This window comes from Megascapheus bottae, chromosome 12 (assembly GCF_031878675.1).
Source record: "Megascapheus bottae isolate mThoBot1 chromosome 12, mThoBot2.hap1, whole genome shotgun sequence".
Classification (NCBI taxonomy): domain Eukaryota; kingdom Metazoa; phylum Chordata; class Mammalia; order Rodentia; family Geomyidae; genus Megascapheus; species Megascapheus bottae.
In genome coordinates this window covers 40672783-40700552 of record NC_143520.1, presented here as the reverse complement: position 1 = coordinate 40700552, position 27770 = coordinate 40672783, and the positions used below count along the sequence as shown (strand labels likewise).

General features: G+C 38.1%; 1 protein-coding gene across 13 annotated transcripts in view; it reads left to right on the top strand.

Moving 5' to 3' along the window:
* R3hdm1 (R3H domain containing 1) overlaps positions 1 to 27770 on the top strand; it is a 91967-nt gene that overhangs the window by 54373 nt on the left and 9824 nt on the right. For all 13 annotated transcript variants that reach the window (XM_090342883.1, XM_090342878.1, XM_090342879.1 and 10 more), the window contains 4 exons: positions 12001 to 12155; positions 13249 to 13400; positions 20670 to 20773; positions 26441 to 26613. In XM_090342883.1, coding sequence (XP_090199009.1) covers positions 12001 to 12155; positions 13249 to 13400; positions 20670 to 20773; positions 26441 to 26613 — 584 coding nt within the window. The remainder of the gene's footprint in view (positions 1 to 12000; positions 12156 to 13248; positions 13401 to 20669; positions 20774 to 26440; positions 26614 to 27770) is intronic.

The following is a 27770-nucleotide window of genomic DNA, read 5'->3' as shown; positions in this document are numbered from 1 at the left end:
GGCCTGAGCACTGTCCTTGGATTTTTCTCAAGGCTAGAACTCTACCATTTGAGCCTCAGCAACACTTCTGGCTTTTTTCTGTGTATGTGGTACCGAGGAATCGAACCCCGGTCTTCGTGCATGTTAGCCAAGCTATGCCAAACTCCCGGTCCCTAGCCATATGAACTTTATATAAGATATGTGAAAGAACAACAAACTAAATCACAGTCCTGATGCCCCTAAATTATATTTTAAATATTACTACTGTTATCATTTTACTCACTTGCAAAGTATGATCATTTTACTGTTAATATCTTTGATAGAATCCTGTAGTTTTTTGTTTTATTTTGTTTTTTGTTTTGTTTTGTTTTGCCAGTCCTGGGGCTTGAATTCATGGCCTGGGCACTGTCCTTGAGCTTTCTCAAGACTACCACTTGAGCCTCAGCACCACTTCTGGTTATTTCTGTGTATGTGATACTGAGGAACTGAACCTGGGGCTTCGTGCATGCTAGGCAAGCACTCTACCACTAGGCCATGCTCCTGGCCCTGGATTTTAAAATTTTAAATTTCATGATTCTAGCCAGCACTGGTGGTAAGGCATCACCGTTATCCTAGCTACAGGAGGATGAGATTTGATAACTCAGTTGAAAGCCAGCCCAGGCAGGAAAGTCAGTGAGAATCTTACCTCCAGTAACCAAAAAACTAGAAGTTGAGCTGTGGCTCAAGTGGTAGAGCACTAGCCTTTGGTAGAAGCTGAATGACAGTGCCCAGGGCTTGAGATGAAGCCCCAGGATTAGCAAACAAAAGAAGAAAAAAATTCAGAATTATAGTGGTACTTGTTAGTCATTTTCTGTTCAGGAAAGATGAATATTAGAGAATAGGTTTTCAGTGGCTTAGCAGCTTACTGTCAGTAACTGGAGTCATGTGGAAGACCCAATACCAGTTGCAATAATAAAGATGTATTAACCCATTCTCACAATGTGCAACTTAAATACTATAACATACAGCATGCGAGGCGTTTGATACACTGCTTCTTCAGGTAGTACAATGTAAAGATTCTGGGTTTATAAAACCCTGGCTCTTTGATATGTAGCTGCTTTTCTTCTTACAACTCTTTTGAAAAGTTTGCAGCTTCACCCATATATGTTAAGTATTTGACATTAATTGGCCTTGTTCCTGAGCTGTTGGATTCGGGGCCGTAGCACTGTCTGAGAGGTTTACATTTCTCACAGTGAACCGGTCTCTTTTTCAGCTGCTTCCTGGCTTCTTTTTACTCAGGTTTCCACAGCTTTTGTTTATTTTTTTTTTACCTTTTTTATTTTTACTTTATTTTTTTTGCTTTTTTATTTAAAGTTTCATTATGTTGTATTAAAGTGTTAGCATTATTTTATTTTTTTTATTAATTGCAATTGCCTTTAATCATGCATCATACTCAGAAATAAGGATTTTGAATTTAATCGACAGGCTTGGCTAGCTAAAATCAACTTTCTAAAACTGAAAACTATTGCTCTCATTTCCTTTGCAAAGCATATTTAGAGGGCAAAGTTAGTTTAAGCTTATCTTTAAAAACAAATTGCAATATCTTAAGGCTGCCAACCCCATTAACGGAAGTCGGAATTCTCTTTTTATTCATTAAAGCATGCCTTTAAATGGGCCTATTAAATGTATATAAATTTGAAGCATATTCATTGGGATTCATTCACATTCATCTCAAGTAGGAACTGCCAGGACAAGGTTAATAGTTTCTTTATTGATAATTTTTGACCCAAGTAATAGGAATTTTGTTTGAAATACTAAGTGATAGCCCTGGCTGTCCTTATTTTCTATGAATTGTGTAAGCATTTCTTAGCATTTCTCTGTGTGACCAATGCAGATTCAAAATTATGTGATACCTATAAATCCACATATTTCCCATTTCCATTCTCCATTAATCTGCCATCATCGAAATCTGGATCCAAATATATTTGGTAAGTACCCGTAGGTTTCCATAAATTATATACTTTTTAAATAGGATAGTCATTTTAAATAGCCAGGAGCTATAATCTCTGTGTAGTTGTTTTTACTAGAATTGTTTGTTTATATTTATTTCAGGCTCAAAAGTAAGAGAACAACCAAGAGTAACAAAGAAGGAAAAATAGGGCAGAATGGTAACTCTGTCTCCTCCCAAAGACACCTTAGGAGCTAGCCTTCGCTGGGTTTGGCCTGAGCACCGTAATAGTGCCACAGAAAATATAAGCTTGGAAGTTTGATGATTTGTTCACAGATGCTTTCTTTCAAATACATTTTTGTTTAGCAAGATATCTCCTCTTTAGTTTTACAAAAGTCTGCTACCTTCACAATGCTTTTTTATACAAGTTCAGTCTTGAAAATTTTTAGTAGTACTGTTATGGGAAATTAGATTTGTGGCTAGTCTGACTAAGCAGTTCTTCAGTTCTTTTTATTATCTTTTTATCTTTCTGATTGTTATCCATGTGTATTGTTAAGAATGCTTTCCTTTAACACAATAGTTAGTTCAGATCCCTAGATAAAATAAAAATAGCCTCTGTAACACTTTTCTGCTGAGTACTGTTTCTTTCTTGCTCTCTTCTCTGTTGAAATGAAATGAGTTAAACATAGAATATTCTTTGGAGCCCTCCAGGGAAATATCTGAACTACCAGTTTATATTGTCCTCGTTCTCTCAGCTTGAAGAAATGATTGCACTTTCCTCTGAAAGTGCTAGAAGAAATGGGATAATATCTAGCAGTGTATTCTTTTAACAAAGATGAATGGTAATGATCATTAAAACATCTTTATTGAGATCTGGATATTAATTTTGTTTGTAATCACTTAATATTGGCATTTCTTGCTTTGCAAAGTAGTTGTCTGCCTGCAGGGTTAATACAAATTTATATAAAGGATAGCCTATCACCTCTACCTTCCAGGTAAAACATAGATATGTCACTAAGACATTCTTTTTTTAAAATACAGTTTTTTAATGCTGATATGCTAAAATGTATTTTTTAATGAAGAAAGAATAATTTACTTATAAGCAAATTTGTAATATATATTTTGTTGATACTGGGGATACTTTTGTGGCACTTTTTAAACCTAAAATGGTACTTTTCATTCTCTAGAAATCTATTTCTCTTTCCTAATCCTCAACCTTCTCCCTCTCTTCCAGATCATTGGATTTTTTTCTCATACTTGGCAGTCTTCAGACTATGCTTTTGAAACTTAATAAGAACTATATACTCATCTTCCTTTTGTTTAAATAATTAGATAAGGGATCTGAACCACAGGGCTACTTCTCTTACAGGTGTTACTTATTTTATACTTTGCTCAGTAGTCAGACATTCCTTCATTTGAACAAAAGTTCCAAGGACATTTACAGCAAAAGAAAAAAAAATACTTTCCTTTGATCATATAAACCTTTTTAAGCAAATTCACATAAAGTGAGGCATTGCTTATAATTGATTTTGTATTGATATGACGCTATTTTATTATTTTTGCCACATAAATCACAGTAAGATTCTTTATGTGATTGACATAGAATGAGATTATGGGACAAAGTTTATCTGTAGTGAGTTCCAATTAAATATTTCTCATTTTGCTTGTGAGAGTATTAATTTTAACCATAATATATCCCACAGTCTGCTTGCTTCAGAGAAATTTAGTCCAACAATTTTAATAATGTGCTGCTCTTAAAAGAGCATAATACAAAATTATATACTTGTTAACCAGTTCCTGAGTTGTTTGGTTGTTAAAGTTATTGGAATGAGTAATCAGGCATCATTATGACGTCTAGAAAAACAACGCAAATACCTGTCCTAATGCCATTAACTTCCCTCCAGGTGCTTGTCATATAAAGCATGAACTAATGGCTCTTTTAGCTATGATGGTAAGCAAAAGGTTCTCTGTTCCTGCTTGCTCTAATATATTTCAAAACTGGTAGGTTTTTCTGCCTCAAGAGTAAACATGACTGAAAAGCTACTCAGGAGAAAAAAAAAACATTGCTTCACAGAACTTGAAGACTTGATACATGAAAGAGAACAGCTCTCCTTGCATACAAGGTGTTCAGGTTAAAACTGGCATTGCCCAACTAGGTAAAGTCTAATTTCTTGACATAACAGCTTGACTTGATGGAGAAGACAGCCAACAACTGTAAAAATTGTTCTAAAACTATCTTCTTTAAACTCCTCTGGAACATGGCAAGAGTGTATATTTTGAGCAAAAGCAGCCTCTGAGACAAGACACAAAAGCTAAAGCCCAAAGAGGAACATTGGAGATTGTCATGAAGTCTGAGAGACACCTAACTGTGGGACATGGAGCCTGATATATACATCATCATTTGAACCTTCCCTTGCCAATTGCTTTATACACTGATGTAGAATCATAATAAGACAGGAAGTATACCTTTTTTTTTTTCTTGCCAGTCCTGGTGCTTGAACTCAAGGCCTGAGCACTGTCCTTGGGCTTTCTCAAGGCTAGAGCTCTGCCACTTGAGCCCACAGCACCACTTCTGGCTTTTTCTGTGTATGTGGTACGAAGGAATCGAACCCCGATCTTCGTGTGTGCTAGGCCCAGGAAGTATAACTTTTAAATACATAGGTCATAAATGGTGCATCTTGGAGTAGTGGTCAAAACAACTGAAGGAAAATTCTTTCCAAGGAAAAAACAGGCCATTTGTATAAACTTTTACGCCTGGGGTTTTTTTGTTTGTTTGTTTGTTTATTTTTGCCTATAAGTTCATAGAATTTCCATCTGAACTAAATACTTGACTCTTTATCCTTATTTACAATAATTCTCTTTTCCTTCAATTAAATCTGTTTGGAAACTTAGTTTTGTTTATTATACTGCAGTAAAGTCTTCATTAATCAAAATTTTCAGAAAATTGAAGAAGGCCAGATCCTGCTTATTTGAGCATATCCTGCTTGTTTCGGTAATGCTATAATACTATTTCTACTTCAACATTTGTCCCTGGGAAAGTAAATCTTAAAATCAGACTGCTGTGTGCAAATCACAGCTACACACTTACCAGCTGGTGACATTGGACAAGGTATGAACCTTTCTGTGCCTTTGTTTCCTCGTCTGAAAATGAGGATTAATTGTACCTATATTATGAGATTGTAACTATTAAATTAATTATGTGAATATTCAATGAGTTACATAAACTATTCAGTGCCTGGGACCTCATAAATGTCTTGAGTATTCATTAATATTACCAGTGATAGCTATTGATAATTATATAATATTCTATATTGAATATTCTAAGTGAATACTATATGATCAGAATTTTGGGTCTAATCCCCTACCAGATGTATGAAGTTAGTATAGTTAGTCTTAAAATGTTTAGTCTTTTTTTTTTCAAATGTTTAATTTCTTTGTCTTCTTAACCTATGCCCTTTAATCCTTAAAGTGAAGTATAAGTCAACTGAATTCTTTGTTCATCCATTCATTAATAAACTTGAGGACTGAATATGTTTCAAGAAAATCTATATGAACATTTCCTTTCCATAGCTTTGTAAAATGTCATTTGTACAGATATAGAAGCTTTACATGGAAACAGCTTTTTGAAATAGTATGACATATGACTTGATTTGTTTAAGTAATATGAAAGTTGCACTACCCATACATTGCATGTATGGTGATTTTAATTGTTTCACAAATATTTTCAATAAATTTATTTTTCATATATTTGGATACTTTCTATGTTGTATGATCAAGTAAGGTTCTTTTGACTTTTTTTTTTTTTTTTGGTCACTTATGAGAGGCTTCAACTCAGGGCCTGGGCACTGTCCTTGAGCTCTTTTTTGTTCAAGGCTAGCCTTCTATCACTTAGCCACCACACCATTTCTGGTTTTCTGGTGGTTAAATGAGAGTCTCATGGACTTTCCTGCCCAGGCTGACTTTGAAACACAATCTTAGTAGCTAGGACCACAGGCTACTAGAACCCACTTTTGACTTTGTTTTGTTATTTGTCAGAACTGGGATTTGAAGTTAGATTGTGGTTTGCTGGGAAAGCATTGCCTACCATTTGGGCTATGTGCTCAGCTCTTTTTTTGCTTTTAGTTATATTTAGCATATATTTAGTTATATTTAGTTATAGTTAGCAGTTTAGCTAACTTTTACCCAGACTGACCACTTTCTGAATTGGTGGTATTACAAGCATATGCCACTCGATCAAGCCCCTTAAAGTTTTCTTAATGTCTGTTTCAGAAATGTTCGAATAAGTCTTAAATTAATATATTATATTAAAAAATTAAAAGTTTTATTTTCTTCCTTACCAAATAAGTACGTTGAGGTTAATTATATAAAACTTTTGGTTCCACTGCTATATAGTTTTCTAGGAGACGTTTAGTTAGTTACTAATGAATTCTAGACTGTTGTGATTTTTATTCACATAATTCCTTATTTTTGTTTTCCTTGATGCTGGGGATAAAACCTGATAAGACCTTAAGATTGACTATACTACATGGAATTGTCATTTTAGTGAAAAGATGGTTATACTCAAATCTTAAAACTAATGTTACCTTAAACTTTTTTGCCATCAGAAACCATTCATTAAATATGAACAATGAGAAACTAGCAACTCTGAGCCAGTAAGCACATAATCAGCTTTTGAATTTATGTAGAAGCATATATTATTCTGGTTTGATTCTGTTAGTTTTCCTTTTATTTGTTTAATTAGTGGTGGAATAAGGGTTTAAACTCAAGGCTTTACTATGTCTTGGTTCTCTTATCACTTGAGCCATAGCTTTAGCTTTGCTTTTTGGTGGTTATTTTGAAGTTGAAGTCTCACAGACTTTCTGTCTGGGCTGGTTTCAAACTGGCATCTTTCAGATCTCAAACTCCTGGGTAGCTGAGATGGATCAATCACTGGCTGGGGACAGTGGTATGTATCTGTCAAGTAGGCTAGCCTAGGTTTTAAAAAAAAATGCACCATGGCTGTAATAGTTGAACACCTATTTACTTATTAGTAAGTGCAAGGTCCAATCCATCCTACCACCAAAAAGAAAGAAAAAGAAAGTATATACAAACAAGGAAAGAAGAATTAACAATTAAAAAATGTAAGGAGGGGTCAGGAATTTGAGCTAGTGGTAGAGTGCTTACCTAGCATGTATGAAGACCCAAGTTCGATTCCTTGATACCACATACACAGAAAAAGCTGGAAGTGGAGCTGTAGCTCAAATGATAGAGCACTAGCCTTGAGGAAAGCCCAAGGACAGTGTTCAGGCCCTGAGTTCAAGCCCCAGAACTGGCAAAAACAAACAAACAAAAATGTAAGGAACAACTCCTTAATAATAACAATAAAAAGTATTTTAAAAAGTTTTTATTCGGGCCGGGAGTTTGGCCTAGTGGTTAAAAGTGCTTGCCTAGCATGCATGAAGACCCAGGTTCGATTCCTCGGTACCACATATATTGAAAAAAGCCAGAAATGGTACTGAGGCTCAAGCGGTAGAGCTCTAGCCTTGAGAAAGTCCAAGGACAGTGCTCAGGCCCTGAGCTCAAGCCCAGGACTGGCAAAAAAAAAAAAAAAAAGTTTTTATTCTTAGTTTAAGGTATGTGTTATGAGGCAATAAAAGTATGAAGGTATCCACAAGATTGCTTCTGAGGAAGCAGTAAGTATGTTGATACTGGAACTTGAACTCAGGGCCACTCACATTCCTTACATTTTACTCTGATTGATGGTGCTCTCCCACTTGAACCACACTTCTATTACTGGCTTTTTACTAGTTAATTGAAGACAGATGTCTCACAGACTTCTAAGGCTAGCTTAGAACTGTGATTTCCAGATCCATGCTCCTGAGTAGCTAGGTTTACAGATGTGAGCCATCATCACCTGGCATTCCTATTTTTAATAGACATTATTATTCAAGGACATATTCCTGACATATATAGATATATATGTGCATATATAGATATATATATAATGTTAGTGTTTTTTATACTTTGTAATTTTTTTTTTAAATCTGGAACCTCCTCCTAGTTTAGGGGGGAGGGGTTGATTGGTTGGTTGGTTGGTTTGTTTTGCCAGTCCTGGGGCTTGAACTCAGGGACAGGTCTGCCCTTGGGCTGCTAGCTTTTAACCACTCTACATGTACACATTTTGGTTGTCCACACATACTCTTTTCTATCCTACTTTTCAAGTTTATGTACCATATTCAGCAACTCATTCTTGTCCTACTCATCAAAGTTACTGCTACTGTGTTTATTTCTAATTCTTTTAAAAATTATTTTAGTTGTAAAGGTGATGTACAAAGGGTTTGTGTAAGTCAGGTAATGAGTACATTTTAGACCATACCATTATTCCTTCTCAAAAAGTTTTTTTCTGGTGGCAGGGAAAGCTGCCAAACCACTCCCTTGTATAGAAATAGCACCTCCCTAGCCTCAGGAGCTGATCTGGGTTGCCTGGAATAAGTTTTCTGCTGATTAACAGTTCTGCTTTTACCTCACCCATAAAAGCCCCACCTGCAATCAGATCCGCTGAAACCATTCTGGTCACAAAGGGGATTTGCCCTGTAACTTACCCCAATAAATTTTCCTCTGTTTCAAAACTGAAAAAAGGGTTTTTTTACCTTTTTTTTTTTTCTTTTTTTGTTGGTGGTGGGGCTTGGACTCTGGACGTTGGCGCTGTCCCTGGGTTCCTCTGCTCAAGGCTACCACCCTACCCCTTGATCCTCAGCGCCACTTCCAGTTTTCTAATTGGCGATAAGAGTTTCCCAGGGACTTTAGTGCCTGGGCTGGCTTTGAAATGCAATCCTCAGCTCTCTGCCTCCTTAGTAGCTAGAATTACAGGAGTGAGCCACCAGGCCCAGCTAGCCTCTTTTTTTTTTTTTAAACCAGTCCTAGGAGCTTGAACTCAGGGCCTAAGCACTGCCCTTAGGCTTTCCTCAAGGCTAATGCCCTACCACTTGAGCTTCCAGAACACCACTTCCACCTTTCTCTGTGTATGTGGTACCAAGGAGTCGAACCTAGGACTGAATACATACTAAGCAAGCACTGTACCACTAGGCAACGCTCCTGTTTTGTTTTGTTGTTTTTGTAGGCCAGTCGTGGGACTTGAACTCTGGGCCTGGGCATTGTCCTTGAGCTCTTCAGCTCAATACTGTGACCTTAGCCCTTGTGTACTGCAGCTCCACTTTTAGTTTTCTGTTGATTAATTAAGATAAGAATCTCAGGGACTTTAGTGTCTTTGAACTACAATCCTCAGATCTCAGCTTCCTGAGTAACTAGGATTACAGAAGTGAGCCATTATGCCCAGTTTCCCAGCTTTATTATTATTATTATTATTATTATTATTATTATTATTATTTATAGGATTTTATTTTTCTTTATTCAAATCGCTACAACCTTCATATCTGTTAGAATTAATGTTTCCCTCTTTCTCAAAAAAATTTTAAAATGCTAAGAAAGCTAATATTTAAAACAGAACTATATGATACTCATCTTTCTCTAAGCCAGCTGGCAAGTATTGTCCTCTGTAACTATGACCAGGTTCCTTAAAGGCAGTTATTTTAGATTTTGTGTTATATTTTTTAAGTGTGAATAGTTTTAGTATATCTTTGTGCATATGGATATTGCAATTAAGCATGGACATTAATGAAGATCCACTAATGGAAATTTTGTGTATCATATCCAAATGACCCCACAGTAAATCACTGTGACATCATTTCTGTAGTGATATACTAAAAACTTTGTATGCCTGACTTTGTTTTATAAGAGAATTTGAAACAGAATACCTCTAAGACAACTCCTCCCAAGTTGGTAAATTTAGGTAAGTTTTTAAAAAAATCAGAATACATTTGAATACAGTAGCCCTTTAATTGTACAAAATTGGAAGTTTTGTTGTGGGGTTTGAAGTCAGAATCTTACTACTCATCTTGTTCAGATGGTATTCCTACCACTTGATCCATGCCCTTATTCCTGCTTTTTGCTGATTATTTGGGAGATAAGAGTCTTTGGCATAGTCTATCTATGCATGAGCCATCTGTAATTTTTGTTTGTTTTTGTGTTGGTATTGAGGTTTGAATGCAGGGTCTAGGTGCTATCCCTTAGTTTCTTTCACTCTACCACTTAAGCCACAACTTCATTTCCATGATTTTACTGGTTAAATGGAGATATGAGTCTTACACCCAGGCCGGTTTTGATCCTTAGATCTCAGCCTCCTGAGTAGGTAGGATTATAGACAGGATCTTTTTTGGATTTGATTTTGATTTTTAAAATAAAATCTGTAACCTTGATTTTGTTGTTGTTGTTGTTGTTATAAATTGAATGTACAGTACATTCAGGGTTAGGCTGCTTGATCCCAAATACCACCTAAAAATGGAGCATGCGAAACATTAGAAATTTCTTGTGTGAGTGAAAGTCAAAATATATTGTGTGATTATGACAGTAAATTCTACCAAGTATACAGGTTGTTTTGTTGTGGTTATTAGAAAACTTCAACAAGTTCCATTGTCAGAAGGCATTTCCCCAATCTGTACAGCGCTGAATCTACATTCTGACACTGCAGTATAAGATATGTATATATATATATATATATATATATATATATATATATGTTCAGAAATGTCATTTTTATTTTTTTATCACATCCCATTTTCCTTCCTGTTCTGTATTTTCCTAAATGTGGAAACATGATTGTGTGTGTGTATGTAATTTGTATACTTGTCTTTTGATGAGCTCATTTTTGAGATTAAAGTTAATTTTTAGACTAAAAATGAGAAATTTCTTCTGTTGTCTTTTTAGTCAGCCTCGAAGTTCAAGTAGTATAGAATAAAGGAGAAGCCTATAGCATATCGCATATCAATTTCTTACATAGATATGGAAGTAGATACACATTTTTTGTACAAAGTTAAAATGATGAGAAGTCATTTAAAACATGACTATTTAGCATTGTTTCCATAGAAATAGCATTTTTCAAGACCCTTTTATTGTTAATGAATTCACTATAGTGAATTTGTACTGCTTAGTATTAGTTGCCACAGAAAAAGCTGAAAGTGGTGCTGTGGCTCAAGAGAGCTCTAGTCTTATGAAAGCTCAAGAACAGTGCCCAGTCCTGGGTTCAAGCCCCAGAACTGGCACACACAAAGAAAAAAAACTTTCCCACTCCTCAGTGCATACACACACACTCATATTGGTCCCTAGCATACAATCTCTAGACTTACACAGAACTGTCATGCTTACCTTGATGTTCTGCTCTTACTCATTTGAAATTCTTAATTAATTTTAAATAATTCTTAATTTTTTCCTTTTCTTTTGTATTGGATCCCACAAATCATGTCCTCTAAAGAGATTGGTTGTCATAAATGATTGGCATGCAAACTAGTAGTTGTCCTGTGTTGACCAAGTCTGTCACCCTATAAATTTTGTCAACAGAAGAAATCTATGGATTGTTTTTTGAGGGTTTTCTGTTTGAAGTCAAAACTTCATGCTTGCTTGTCTGGCATTCTACCACTTAAGCATCATGTGTAGTCTGGCTTTTTACTAGTTATTTTGAATATGGAGTCTCACAGATTTTTCTTCTCCAGCTGGCTTCTAACCTCCTGGGTAGTGTGAATTATGGGCTTGAGTCACCAGTGCCCCCCACAGATTATGTTCTTATATCTTTGGCTCAGTAAGGAGGAGTATTGGCTTCCCCTATACAGGAAATGTTTCTTGTTTTGGTTTTCTGTATCTGTTGTCTATGTGTGTGTGCACACGCGCTGTGAATGCACTTGGCCTAGGCGCTGTTCCTGACCTTTTGTGCTAAAGGCTAGCACTCTACCACTTGAGCCACATCTTCTAGCTCTTTTGGTGATTAATTAGAAAGAAGAGTCTCACAGGCCTGCACTGATTTCAAACCACAGTCCTTAGAATTCAGCCTCCTATGTAGCTAAGATTATAAGCATGAGCTGCTACCACCCAGCTGAAAATATTTTTAAGATGTGCCAGTTAAGTAAAATTTAGTCACTTTAGAACATAAAAGAAATTGCTTAAAATACTGCGTGTATTAGATGAAATCACCTCAAAGCAAGATTTAACTCACTTTGCCATTACAGGTTTTCAAGTAATGCCCAACCAGCAGCAAACTTACCAAGGAATAGTTGGAGTACAGCAACCCCAGAGTCAGAGCCTAGTTGGAGGCCAACCCAGCAGCCTTGGAAATCAGATTCAAGGAGTAGTCATCCCCTATCCTTCTGTGCCATCATATCAGGTATGTTGTCTCAACCTGCTATATCTAGTCACAGATTTCAGATAAATGAATAGCTACATGAAAAATGATGGCACACATTTGTAGTCCCAAGTAAAGAAAATCATGTCTTCAAGACTTGCCTGATCTACATAAAAAATTATGGAAGTTATAGGGGCCGGGAGTTTAGCCTAGTAGTAGAGTGCTTGCCTAGCATGCATGAAGACCCTGATTTGATTCCTCAGTACCACATACATAGAAAAAAGCTAGAAGTGGTGTTGTGGCTCAAGTGTACAGCTGTAGCCTTGAGAAAGTCCAAGGACAGTGCTCAGGCCCTGAGCTCAAGCCCAGGACTGGCAAAAATGAAACTTATAGACTAGCCAGGACTGTTATAATGAGACTTTGTCTTTAATTTAAAAAAAAAAACAAAACACATATTAAGGACAAGTCATAATGTTCAAAATCTAGTATATCTAGCTTAATGAACAAGGATCAGCCAAAAATGGTAACTGGCTCAAGGGTATAGAGAGTATATTGGTGGGACTTTACTAACATTTGGTAACAAAAGGCAATGATAAATTTAATCCTAACTTCTAGGACTTTAATAAAAGTTTCTAGAGGAACTGGGTACCAGTGGCTCGCACCTGTAATACTAACTCATATCTGAGGAGGCAGATCTGAAGATTGCAGTTTCAAGCCAGCCTGGAAAATACATAAGGCTTGGGCTGGGAGTTTGGCCTAGTGGTTAAAGTGCTTGCCTAGCATGCACGAAGACCCGGGTTCACTTCCTTGGTACCACATACATAGAAAAAAGCCAGAAGTGGTGCTGAGGCTCAAGTGGTAGAGCTCTAGCCTTGAGAAAGTCCAAGGACAGTGCTCAGGCCCTGAGCTCAAGCCCAGGACTGGCAAAAAAAAACATAAGGCTCTTTCATTTCAGTTAGCTGCCAAAAACCTGAAAGTAGAGCTTTGATCAAGTATGGTAGAACACTAGCTTTGAGACAAAAATGTCTTGAGTTCAAACTCCAGAACTGGCTCATACACACACACAGTTTTACAGAGACCAGAAATATGAACATTTGTAAGACCTTTTCTTTTTAAATTTTCTTTCAAATTTTAGGTTTCACTGCCTCAAGGGTCTCAAGGAATTGCCCATCAGACTTACCAACAACCTGTTGTGTTCCCTAATCAGTCTAATCAAGGATCTATGCCCACAACAGGAATGCCAGTTTACTACAGCGTTATTCCACCTAGCCAACAAAATAATTTAAGGTGAGTGTATCTAATAAAACCAATCCTCTAGCTTTTCTTTGTTTACCAGAATTATGGTCTATTGCTGGTTTTAAAGTTAACAAAAGGTCTATGATTGACTAAATTACAGAATGCTTGTTTTGTTTAATAGTTGGCCATAGGCCTTTGGGTTTAGAACATTTATTTAAGGGTTTTTGAGAAATTTGAAATGATTTATTTCCGCTATATAACCTTAGCCACAAAATACCTTATTCTGAAATGCTCTTTCTTTTAATCAGTAAGGGGAGAAGAACATATAAGAGATATCAATGATAGAAGTTCTATGTTAAGGCAAGTTGTCAAATGTTCCATCAGCTATTTAAACTTAAAGGAGAGAAGGAAGCTTCTATGATGAGCCTAATTTGTTTGTTTTGTTTTATGGGTCTTGGGGCTTGAATTCGGCTTGGATGCTGTCCCTTAGCTCTTCAGCTCAAGGCTACCACCTACCCCTGGGCTGGGGCATTGTCCCTGAGCTCATCAAGTCAAGGCTACTACTGTCCTAACTTTGAGCCAAGCCCCACTTCCCATTTTCTAGAGGTTAATTAGAGATAAGAGCCTCAGGTCTTTTTGTGCCAGGGCTGGCTTTGAACCTTGATCCTCAGATCTCAGCCTCTTGAGTAGCTAGGATTACAGACATGAGCCACCACACCCGGCAATGAGCCTAATTTGTTACAAATAGTCATGTTTTTTAACTGAGTTTCTAAAGTCCAGTGTTAAATTTATTACAAAACATTTATTTTACCTCTTACCATCCTTGTGAGGTTACAAGAAAAGCAGCCTGAGGTCTTTTGAACAATGGGAACCTACATTATAATCTTGGTTTTTTGTTTGTTTGTTTTGTTCTTTTTTGTTGGTCATGAGGCTTGAGTTCTAGGCCCGGGCACTGTCCCTGAGCTCTTCAGCTCAAGGCTCTACCACTTGAGCCAATTGAGCCACAGCACCACTTCCTGTTTTATGGTGGTTAGTTGGAGATAAGTCTCATAGCTTTGAACCGAAATCCTCAGATCTCAGCCTCCTGAGTAGCTAGGATTACAAGTGTGAGTCACTGGTGCCTGGCTTAATTATAATCATTCTTAAGATTGTCATCAGTTATGATTACAGATGGCATTTAAGGATGGGAAAGAAATTGATATACCTTGGTTTGTAGAAATCTGCTTTGGATTTTTCATCTCAGTGACAGATTGTGATTGTATGATTAAAGATGCTTAGGATTTTTAATGGCAAGTTAGCTAAGAGTCTTGCAGGCATCTCTCTAACCACGAATATTACTAAAATAGTCATTCCTAGATAGGGCAGAAAGTAAGAGAAATGGGTACATACTACTTGATCTAGTGATCTTGTGTTCCTATGTTACTTCTATAGTCCTTCATGCTGAACAGAGGCTTTCATAATGGAAGATCAAATCAAACCTATAGAAACCCATATAATATGGCTTAGGTTTTACAACTTTTCATTTGTTTTACTTATCAAATCCATTTAAACAAAAATATCTCAGACTGGAAGTAACAGGCAAACAAACTGAAGATGAACTTGAGGCCATGAGTTCAAGCCTTAGACCAGCATATGCACACATATAATATTGATTTAATAGATCCAAATATTCACTCCTTTAGAAGCTCAATCGAATTAAGTTTTCAACATATCTTATGTGCTTGCCTTTTGAAAAGTCAACTCTGAGAAAGAATATAAGTAGAAGTATGAGCACAATTCTGTACCCTCTCTACAGTCAGCCTTGTTTTTTGTATGATGGCTGAATCTAAAAGTTAATCCAAGAGATTGCTGATGATTATTATTTGGAAAGAATCATAGTTTTAGACCCTGGGTTTGTTCTTGAAAAGAGAATAAGTATGTACACACCTATTATGGCCGGAAAAATGGACTAAAACACAGTAATTAAGTTAGATTCTCTAACAACTTATGTCTTGAATCTTGTCTGGAACCACTCAAGATTAGAGATATGCCCCAAATGAGGCAGGTACACTTTGAAATAAGCTAGCTATGTCTGTTAATAATAGCAATCCATCTGTATATGAGAAACTGGCATTAATCTATTCTAATTTTAGATTACCAATGTGAGAAATGAAGTGAGTTGTACATGAAGCAGGAAATGTGTATTCTGTATTCTGTCAAACTTGTATCCAGGTACATTATGGGCAAGTTACTTGGCAGTAAGTCATGTCTTATGCAGAATTAATAAAAAATTATAATAAACTTTGAAAACATATTCATAGGAAATTTTATTTCTGGGCTAGAAATGTGGCTTAATGGTAGAGTGCTTGCCTATCATGCATGAAGCCCTGGGTCTGATTCCTTAGTACCACATAAACAGAAAAGGCTAGAAGTGGTGCTGTGGTTCAAGTGGTAGAGCAAAAGAAGCTCAAGGACAGTGTCCAGGCCCTGAGCTCAAGCCTCAGGACTGGCAAAATGAAATAAAAATATTTATTTTTGGGAATGTAGACAGCTCACTATTATATCTCAGATTTATTAGGCCATTGCTTAAAACTCAATTATGCCTTTTTTAAAAAATTACCAATCATCTAAAGGTTAAAAAATTGAGGCTATTCCTTCGTCTAGATTGAGTAGCTTGTATAAGTTATATTTTAGATATTCTAGTATATACTTACATGAAAAGCAGATATTGATCTGAATACCTTGAATAAGCCTGTCCTAGAACAGTAGATTAGTAAATCCAAACTAAGTGCATTTCTTAGCCACAAAGAGTAGTGTATATGTATATGTACACATGTGTACATATATGTATGTTTAATATGCACATGTAATTATTGACTTTAATTTTGTTTTGTTTCTATAGAGTATACTTTTAAGTGTTTTTCTAGTTTTTTAACCATAAATGAGTAATATTGACGTACATGAATCTAAAACATTTAAAAGGAAATGTCATACCCCACTTCACTGCACCATACCCTCACACAGCCAACATTTACCAACTAGTCTGTATACTGTCACATTTGCCTTCTTGCCATATAATACTTGAATACATACAACTTTAGAAATAGGGTGATAGAAAAAAAAAAAAGAAATAGGGTGATAGGTTTTTATGAAATACATGTTATCTTCCACTTTTTCCCCTAATTATGTTGTGAACATTAAATGAAGAAATACTTTTCTCAGCTGGGCACTGACAGCTTACACATCTGTAATCCTAGCTACTCAGGAGGCTGAGATCTAAGTATTGAGATTTGAAGCCAGCCCTGGTAGAAAACTCCCTGTGAGGCTCTTATCACCACTTAACCACCCAAAACCTGAAGTGGAGATGTGGGTCAGAGTGATAGAGCACTATCCTTGAGCAAGAACTCAGGGATAATGCTCAGACCTTGAGATTGACAAGCAAAGAGCAAGAGAGAGAATGGCAGGGAGGGAGGGAGGGAGGAAGGGAAGGAGGGAGGTGATGGGGCTTAAACTCCCATCATAGGCACTGTCTCTGAACTCTAGCTCAGGACTAGCACTTTACCATTTCAGCCACAGCACCACTTCCAGTTTTCAGGGGTTAATTGGAGATAAGTGTCTAATGGATTTGCCAGGGCTGGCTTTTTCTCTCAGTCCTCAGATACCAGCCTCCTGAGTAGCTAGGATTACAAGCATGAGCCACAGGGCCAGACTAATATTTTCTTTTTTTCCTTTTTTTTTTTTTTTGTCAGTTATGGGCTTGAACTCTGGGCCTGGGCACTGTTAGCTAACACTCAAGGCTATCAGGCTATCACTCTACCACTTTGAGGCACAGCACCACTTCTGGTTTTCTGGTGGCTAATTGGAGATAAGAGCCTCATGAATTTTCATGCCAGAGCTTCCTTTGAACCTTGATCCTCAGATCTCAAACTCTTGAGTTGCTAGGATTACAGGTGTGAGCCACCAGCACCCAGCTAGCATTGTTTTTATTTGAAGTGTCTTCACAAATACAATTTTTTCTACATGAAATCTCATCATACAGGCAAGTTTCACTGATATTTAATATCTATTCCATAAATGCCAATTGAACTATTTTCCACACGCATACATGCTAGAACTCACCCTTGTTTCTCCTGGATTCTTTTGTTCCATTTTTTTTCCCTTGGGCATAAACTTATACTGTTATAGAGATGATATGTAAGTCTAAGTGAGAAACATTAAACATACATATAAAATTAAGAGAAAGTAATTTTTTTATTGTATTGTCTGGGTGATGTACAGAAGGGTTACAGTGTCATTCATCAGGTAGTGGGTACATTACTTCTTGAACATGGTTATCCCTTCCCACGTTTTTCTCCCACTTTCCATCCCCCTACCCCCTCACACTCATCTTGTTTTTGCCTTACCTTCCCTTTTTCAAATGAATAAATATATATACAATATACCAGGTACCACATTCTGATACAGTTACAACATGAGATAAACCATAAGGGAAAAAGAAAAGAAATAGCTTGACAATAGTACATTAAGAGCAACAATCACAAAAATAGAGCCTGCGTAGCCAAAAAAAAAAAAAAAAGTAGATATCCATCTCAGCAAGTAAGCTCAGCATGGTGATTCATTCATACCTGTAATTCCAGCTATAGGCAATATAAATTGTAGGATTGCCATCAGAGGCCAGTCTAAATGAAGAAGAAAAATTAGAGGACTTTATCTGAAAAATAACTAAAAGCTCCTGTGGTAGAAAACTTGCTTAAAAGTGCAAAGGCACAGCCAGACATGGTGGCTCATGCCTGTAATCCTAGTGACTCAGGAGGCTGAGATCTGAGCATCACAGTTCAAAGCCAGATGGCACTAAAGTTCTTGAGACTCATCTCTAGTTAACCACAGGAAACCGGAAGTGACACTGTGGCTCAAGGAGTAGGGCAGTAGTATTGAGCTGAAGAGCTCAGGGACAGTGCCTAGGCCAAGTTCAGGTCTCACACGGACCAAAATGGGGGGGGAAAGCATAACATATATGTTTCCTAAAGGATTGGGGATGGTATTTTTAAAGTCCTCTTCTTGGGCATGATTTAATTGGTAGAGAGCCTATCTAGCAAGCGTGTGAGACCCTGATTTAAAAGCCTAGTACTAGGGGCTGGGAGCATGGCTAGTGGTAGAGTGCTTGCCTAGTATGCCCAAAGCCCTGGATTCAATTCCTTGGTACCACATACACAGAAAAAGCTGGAAGTAATGCTATGGCTTAATTGGTAGAGTGCTAGCCTTGAGAAAACCCAAGAACAGTGCCCAGGCTCTGAGTTCAAGCCCTAATACTCCCCTCCTCCCAAAATTAAAAAAAAAAAAATACCTTTCTCTTCCATCTTCCAGCATAAACTTCAAAGCTGTCTTTTCTGATATACTGAATAAATATTTGTAATTCTGAAAGGGAGTAGTTCTAAAATAAGAGTTAAAACTTTGGGTGCTAATCCAGTGAATGAATATAGCTCAGGCCTCTGAGTAGCTAGGATTGCAGGCCTGAGCTAAAGGACCACAGTTGAAAGTCAGACTGGGCAGGAAAGCCTGTGAGATTCTCATTTCCAATCAACTAGCAAAAAGCCAGAAGTAGAGCTATGGTGGGAGTGATAAGAATACTAGCCTTGAACACAAAAGCTAGGGGACAGAACTCAGGCCTTGAGTTCCAGATCCAGTTCTTGCACCATGAAAAAAGAACTAGGAGTAATAAATAGCACAGGTAAAACCCTAGGCTCAATCACTAGCATCATAAATATAAAATAGAATACTATTTTAATGACTGACTTCTTCCACTAGTCCACGCTCCTGGCCCTAATGACTGACTTCTTTGTTTTAGCAGTAGAAGGATTTGAACTCGGAACCTGGCTTGCACTTGTTTCACAAGCACTGTATCATAAGAGTCACACCTTCAACCCTGGGTTTGTGTTTTTGGTTTTTGGTAGTGGGTGGGTTTTTTTTGTTTTTGTTTTTTTTTTGCTAGTCCTGGGCTTGGGCTCAAGGCCTGAGCACTGTCCTTGGACTTTCTCAAGGCTTAGCACTCTGTCACTTGAGCCTCAGCACCACTTCCAGCATTTTTTTATGTATGTGGTACCAAGGAATCGAACCCGGGTCTTCGTGCATGCTAGGCAAGCACTCTACCACTAGGCCAAACTCCCGGCCCAATGGGTGTTTTTTTTGTTTTTTTGTTTTTTTCCCCATTTCTGGAGCTTGAACTGAGTGCCTGAGCACTATCCTTGGACTTTCTCAAGTCTAGAGCTCTACCACTTGAGCCACAGCAACACTTCCAGCTTTTTTTCTATGTATGTGGTACCGAGGAATCTAACCAAGGAGTGCTTGGTACATGCTTAGACACTCTACTACTAGGCCAAAATCCGGCCCCAAAATTTAACTGGGCAAGTTTTTTGTTTGTTTGGGGGTTTTTTTGCCAGTACTGGGTACTGGAATTTGATTGATTGTATCATTTTGGTATCATCTGACATGATTCCCTGTATTCTCTGAAATTCATTCAGTGTTAAATCTAAAGTAGTATTTTTAATTTATTTACATGGTATAATAGAAAAGTTTATCTTAAGGTGATTAAAAATATTGCCTTTTTAATAAGTTTATTAAAAGCAGAAAACTGAAGAGGAAAACTAGGAACAAGGAAAGGGATGACACTATCTAAAAAGAAATGTACTCTTCACTTAATTTATGTAACTAACCCCACTATATATCACCTTAATAATAACAGCTTGCTGGGCACAGTGGCTCGCGACTATAATCCTAGCTGCTCAGGAGGCTGAGATCTGAATATCAGGGTTCAAAACGAGCCTGGGCACTAAAGTACTAAAGTTCATGTGACTCTTATCTCCAATTAATCAGTAGAAAACCTGAGTGCTATCCCTGAGCTCTTCAGCTCAAGACTACCGCCCTACCCCTTGAGCAACACTGCCACTTCAGTTTTCTCGTGGTTAATTACAGATAAGAGTCTCAGGGACTTTATTTTACTTTTTTATTTTATTTTTTGCCCATCTTGAGGCATGAACTTAGGGCCTAAGCTCTATCCTTGGGCTTTCCTCAGTGGTATCTCTACCACTTTAGCCACAGCACCACTTCTGGCTTTTTTCTAAGGAATTGAACCCAGGTCTTTGTGCATGCTAGGCAAGCACTCTACCACTAGGCCAAAATCCCAGCCCCTCAGGGACTTTAGTATACATGAGAACCCAATTAAATTGAGTTCTACTTTTACTGCCTACCAAGTTGATAAAAACAGTGTAACTTAAATTTCTAGGAATGTTGATTCAAAGATTATTTCTCATTGTGCTGCTTTTGTTTTTGACTTTTGGTTCACAGCTCCTCAGTGGGTTTCTTGCAGCATCCAGGATCAGAACAAGTACAGTTTCCTAGAACTACATCACCATGCAGTTCCCAGCCACTCCAAGGCCACCAGTGTGCAGGTAGGAATAGATCACTAAATAGTTCAATAAATTTCATACTTCTACAAAAATCTCTCAACTGCTGCTTTGCTGAGACTGATTCAGGATGTTTTGAATGACTCGTAGAATCGGGTTAACAGATGCGGTTTACTTCCTTTTTTGCTACTGCAATCTCTTCAGTTGTTGCTCTGAAAATTAAATTTAGATATATTCCAATAAGTCTAATAAACTTTCCAGTTATACATATATGCTTAAATTATACAGAACTTTGGTTTTGCACTTAAGGCTAGCTAGCGCTGTACCACAACTTCTTGTTTTTCTGGTGGCTAATTGGAGATGAGTCAGATTTTCTTGCCCAGGCTGACTTGATTTGCCATCCTTAGATCTAAGCCTCCTGAGTAGCTTGGATTATATGTGTGAGCGAACAACTCCCAGCTCCATTCACCCAGTCTTTAAGAAAATGGTATCTAGGGACTAGGAGTTTAGCCTAGTGTTAGAGTGCTTGCCTAGCATGCATGAAGACCCGGGTTGAGAAAACGGTATCTAGAATTTGCTTGAATTCAAGCCTGTCCTGAGCTTTTGTGTTCAAGGCTAGCATTCTAACACTTGAACCACAGCTCCATTTCCAGCTTTTGGTGTTTAATTGGCAGAAGAGTCTCATGGACTTTTGTCTTTGAACCACAGTCCTCAGATCCCAGTTTCATAGGCAGCTAAGGTTATAGGCATGGGCCACCAGTGCCCAGCTTTCCATGTGCTCTTAACAGAAACTCTTAGGATCATACTTTATTTTACTATAATGATTTCTTATTGTATATAAGCTCCTGAAAAACACATTAAAAGAGTAAATGAGGGGCTGGTAGTTTGGCCTAGTGGTAGAGTGCTTGCCTAGCATGCATGAAGACTCAGGTTCGATTCCTTGGTACCACATACATAGAAAAAAGCCAGAAGTGGTGCTGTGGCTAGTGCTAGAGCTCTAGCCTTGAGAAAGCCCCAGGACAGTGCTCAGGCCCTGAGTTCAAGGCCCAGGACTGGCAAAAAATAAAAAAAGAGTAAATGATTATCAGTACATGACTGTGAAATCAATTACCAATGAGTTATGCCAGCAATTCTAGTATTTGGGTTAGTGAAAACAGAAGATAATAGGGTTCAAAAACAGCCACAACAGAGGGAGACTGGACATTGTAGTACCTTGGTGCACTTGAGTAGAAAGTAAGGGACAGTCCTAAAAAAGGCTGGACCTTGGGCACATGGTAACTCACACCACCAGTGCCCTGTAATCCTTGTTATTCAGATGACTGAGATGAACATCAATGTTCAAAGCCATCTCAGATAAAATAGTCCATGAGATTCCTGTCTCCAACTAACCACCAAAAAGCCAGATATGAAGAAGTGTCTCAAGTGAGAGAATACCAGCCTTGAGAGGAAAAGCTAAGCAAGAGCAAAGGTCTTAAGTTTAAGCACCAGTACTAGCAGGAAAAAGAAAATTCAAGGGCCAGGAATTTGGCCCAGTGGTAGAGTGCTTATGTACTATGCACAAAGACCCGGGTTTGATTCCTTAGTACCACATACATAGAAAAAGCTGAAAATGGTACTGTAGCTCAAGTGGTAGAGCTCTAGTCTTGAGAAAGCCCAAGAATAGTGCTCAGGCCCTGAGTTCAAGCAAAAAAAAAAAAAAGAAGAAGAAGAAGAAAAGAAAAACATGGCTAGAGGCATAGCTTAGCATCATTGAACTGGCATAGCAAGCACAAAGTTCTGAGTTCGAACTCCCAGTACCACCAAAAAATAAATAACCATTAGTAGCTGCCTCCAGGATTGACCCCTTTGACTGGGGGGTGGAGGGGAACAAAACTTTTTTTTTTCTTTTTTTGCCCATCCTACAGCTTTAACTCTGTCCCTGAGTTTCTTTTGCTCAAGGCAAACGCTGTATCACTTGAACCATAACATTGCTTCCAACTTTTTTAAGCGCTTTATTGGCAATAAAAATCTCACAGACTTTCCTACTCAGGCTGGCTTCAAACTGCAATCCTCAGATCTCAGCATGATTAGCTAAGATTACAGGCGTAAACTATCAGTGCCCAGCTCTGAGAAATACTTTTTTTGGCCACTCCTTGGGCTTGAACTCAAGGCCTGGCACTGTCCTTGGGCTTTTTCAAGGCTAGTGCTCTACTACTTGAGCCACAGCACCACTTCCAGCTTTTTTTCTGTATGTGATATAAAGGAAAAGAAACCAGGGCTTTGTGCTTGCTAGATAGGTACTCTACCACTGGCCATACTCCCAGCCCTGAAAAAAACTTATGATATAGCTGAGCAGTTAATCCTTCCATGGTTTACCCAGCCATATTCTAGTCTGTAGGGAAATGGCAACTAGACACAACTAGTACTATAATACTAACACATAGGAGAGATAAATAGGAATATAGGTGTCTTAATTTGCTTCTCTCTACTGTCCAATGTACTTTTACTTTTTTAAAATTTTTTATTGTGTTAATAGAAGGGTTACATTATATTCACCAGGTAGAAGGTGCATAACTTCACAAACATTGATACCCTTTCTTATGACATGGTCCCCATTCCCCTCCCCCCACTCCCCTCCCCCCCCACTTATCTTGATTTCCCCCTTCCCTATCCAATTTCAAATAACCAATTAAGCACATATAAAATATATCAGATAACAAGGTGAAATGTTATAACAATATGAGATAACCAAGGGATGGCAAAAGAGATGAGAGATAACATAGTACATTAAGAACAACAACCTCACAACTAAGGAGAACCAGGGAGACCTTCAATTGTTCCTTTTTTGGTGAGAAAACAGTGAGGCCAGGAGCATACTACATGCACCGAAAAAGCTGGAAGTGATGCTGTGGCTCAAATGGTAGAACACTAACCTTGAGGAAAGCCCAAGGATGGAGCCCAGGCCCTGAGTACACCCCAGGACTGGCGCACACACACACACACAACACACACACACACACACACACACACACACACACACACACACAATGAAAGAGATACAAATTGTTTTTACAGAGTTGTAGAATATTTCAGGATTCAAAAATTGGGTATTTATACACAATGGAATTCTACACTGCCATCAGAAAGAATGGTATCGCCACATTTATAAGGAAATGGAAAGATTTGGGGGGAAAAATCACATTAAGTGAAGTAAGCCAGACTCAAAGGAACATAGGCTCCATGGTTTCCCTCATTTGTAATAATTAGTATACATCTAGGACTCTCCTAGCAGAGGATTACAGTAGCGTAAAATCTAAATACATAAGGTCATATAGGATGAGACTAAATGAAAGTATCTCTAGGATATGGAAACAACAGCTTTATCTTGACTGTTGCTGTTCTTAATGTAATATGTTATTTCTCTTCTCCTTTGTTGCCCTTTGGTTAATCTAATACTGTTACTGTATCTGACTTTGTTACCTGGTATATTATATATACATTTATTTGTTTATTTGAAATAGGAAAGGGAAAGGGGGAAAACAAGATGATTGGGAGGGGGTGGAAGGAGAAAAATGGGGACAAAAACAGGAGAAGGGGTATCAATGTGTGAGAAGTAATACACCTACTATCTGATGAATGTAACTGTAACCCCTTTATACATTAATAAAAATAAAAGGAAAAATATTTTTTTTAAAAATTGAGCTTTATGCTGCTCAGGCCCTACTTTTTTTTTTTTTTTTTTAAATTCACTCCTTTTTTTTTTTTTTTGGCCAGTCCTGGGCTTGAGCTCAGGGCCTGAGCACTGTCCTTGGACTTTCTCAAGGCTAGAGCTCTACCACTTGAGCCTCCGCACCACTTCTGGCTTTTTTTCTAGGTATGTGGTACCGAGGAATCGAACCCGGGTCTTCGTGCATGCTAGGCAAGCACTTTAACCACTAGGCCAAACTCCCGGCCCTTTAATTCACTCTTAAACATGGCTTTCCAGCTGGGCCCCAGTGACTCACACCTGTAATCCTAGCTACTTGGAGGCTGAGATCTGAAGATAGTGGCTCAGAGCCAGCATAGGCAAGAAAGTTTGTGAGACTCTTACATCCAGTTAATTTCTAGAATGAGCTGGAAATGGAGCTGTGTTTCAAGTAGATAGAGTGCTAGCCTCGAGTAATAGCCCAGGAAAAGCACCTAGGCCCAAATTTCAAGCCCCAATACCAGCGAGAGAGAGAGAGAGAGACAGAGAGAGAGACAGAGAGAGACAGAGAGAGAGACAGACACAGACACAGAGACAGAGGCACAGAGAAAGAGAAAGAGTGTGTGTGTGTCTTTCCAGCCAACCCATGTTGCCCGTAATCCTAGCTACTTGGGTGGCTAATTCTGAGGATCGCAATTCAAAGCCAGTCTGGGCAGGAAAAGTTTGTAAGATTCTTGTCTCCCCAACACCAAAAATCTAGGAGTGGAACAAAAGCTCAAGTGGTAGAGCACTAGCCTTAAGCAGAAAAGCTCAAGAACAGCACCAGTCCCTGAATTTAATCCCCAGTAAACAGCACCAAACATACCTTACACCAGGCATGGAAGTACACACCATAATCTCAGCCAATATTCAGGAAGGAGTTTATGGGAAGAGGATCATGTAGCATGGGCTACAATTGCAAGACCTTCTTCAAAAACACAAAGCAAATGAAAATTTTTATTTTAAAAATTAAATACAATAGATGAATGAATCAGTAGATCAGTGGAGAGAATAAGAGAGAGACAGAGGAGAAAGAGAATGTAATTACAAAATTTATTTTTTTAATAAAAACATATGAAATTTTTCTCTATTTTTTGCCAGTCTTGGGCCTTGAACTAAGGGCCTGAGGACTGTCCTTGGGCTTTCTCAAGGCTAGAGTTCTACCACTTGAGCCATGCAATGTTAATAAATTCTTTTATTTAAAAAAAAAAGCTAAAAATAAAGAGATATGTACTCCTTGACTTAAGGAATGGTAAACCTTAATAATAACCATAAGCCAGAAACTCAGGACCTGAGCACTGTCCTTAGGCTTTCCTCAAGGCTTACATTCTACCACTTGAGCCACAGCACTACTTCCTGCTTTTCTAGGTATGTGGTACCAACGAATCGAACTTGGGTCTTCGTGCATGATAGGCAGGCACTCTACCACTAGGCCAAACTCCTGGCCCCAAAATTACATTTTTTAAATTTATGGGCTAGAGCTATGACTCAGTGGAATGATTACACTTGCTTGGCAAGCACAGTCTAATGTCACTGCAATGGAGAGCGAAAGAAAGAGAAAGAAATTAGGTATGGAATGGAAAGGAGGAAAAGAACCTTCATTGGTTATATATATATTCTAGTATCTACTTGGTGCTGCCAGAAGTAATTCAGATCTCCTGAGTAATTAATTATAGGATATATTTAACTGAAATATTTAAGCCTAAACATACTTAACAGTAAACTTTGAGGGCTGGGAGTGTAGCCCAATGGTTGAGTGCTCACCTAGCATGCATGAAGCCCTAGGTTCGATTCCTTGGTACCACATACTCAGAAAAAGCTGGAAGTGGTGCTTTGGCTCATGTGGCTAGCCTTGAGCAAAAAAGTGTCCTAGGACAATGCCTAGTCCCTGAATTCAAGCCCCAATACTTGTCAAAAAAATTCTATTTTGTTCAGAAATGTGAAATTATTATCCTAGCTAGCGTCAGAAATACAAGTTGCTTAAATAACAGTCTTAATCTGATTTTCAGCCATGCCACCACCACCACCTGGTGGAGGAATGGTAATGATGCAGCTCAATGTACCGAACAATCCACAATCTCGTGCCCACTCACCCCCTCAGTGGAAACAAAATAAATATTACTGTGACCACCAGAGAGGACAGAAGTGTGTGGAATTTAGCAATGTAGACAATATTGTCCAGGTAAGATACTTTCTTTGTTGTCATTTTGAACCTACATTTTTATCAGATAAATGAACTATATCTCATTGAATTTAAAATACTAAAAAGAAGCTTGATATAGATCTTTGAAAATCTCTTTATCTGTACTTCATCAACATTATGTGTCAATATTGCGTGGTAATTTCTATATATTCACCAAATATTGTCCTTACTAATAAAGAGAGCTAGGTTTGGTGTTTCATGTCTCTAATCCCAGCACTCAGGATGCTGAGGATCATGAGTTTGAGACCAACCTGGACTACATGGAAAGACCCTATATCCAAAAATTAAAAAATCAAAATGGACAGAGATAGTATTTCAGTGGTAGAAGAGTTATCTAGCATGAAAAAGGCTCTGGGTTAGGGCCAGGAGTTTGGCCCAGAGGTAGAATGCTTGTCTAGCATGCACAAAGACAAGGGCTTGATTCCTCGATACCAGATATACACAAAAAGTTGGAAGTGGTGCTGTGGTGCAAGTGGTAGAGTGCTAGCCTTGAAAAAAACCCAAGGACAGTACCCAGGCCCCTAAGTTCAGTCCCCAGGACTGGCCAAAAAAAAAAAAAAAAGGTTCTGGGTTTCATGCTTAACATATGGATAGAAAAAGATTAAAGTTTCATAAAGAGAAAGAATTAAAACATTTATCCTCCCTTTCCCATATGAGTTTGTGTGTGTGTGTGTGTGTGTGTGTGTGTGTGTGTGTGTGTGTGTGTGTTAAACCAATTAGTTGATAAAAACCTTCCTCATGAAGGAATCCAATTGGTTCGTTACCAGTGGCTCACCTCTGTAATCTTAGCTACTCAGGAAATTAAAATCTTAGGATCTCCATTTGAAGTCAGAGCTGGAAGTGGAGGTGTGGATCAAGTGGTAGAAAGTCAGCTGTGAGTGAAAGTGCTAAGAGAGAGTTTAAGTCCCAGTACCAGCCCCATCCCCCACCACCACCCAAAAAAATTGTTTAAATAAGCAGTCTAGTTAGTAAGTATAAAAGTAGTGGTAGGAAACCAGGAGTTTGGCCTAGTGGAAAAGTGCTTGCTTAGCATGCACAAAGACCTGGGTTCAATTCCTCAGTACCATATTCATAGAAAAAGCTGGAAGTGGTGCTGTGGCTCAGGTGGTAGAGCTCTAGCCTTGAGAAAGCCCAAG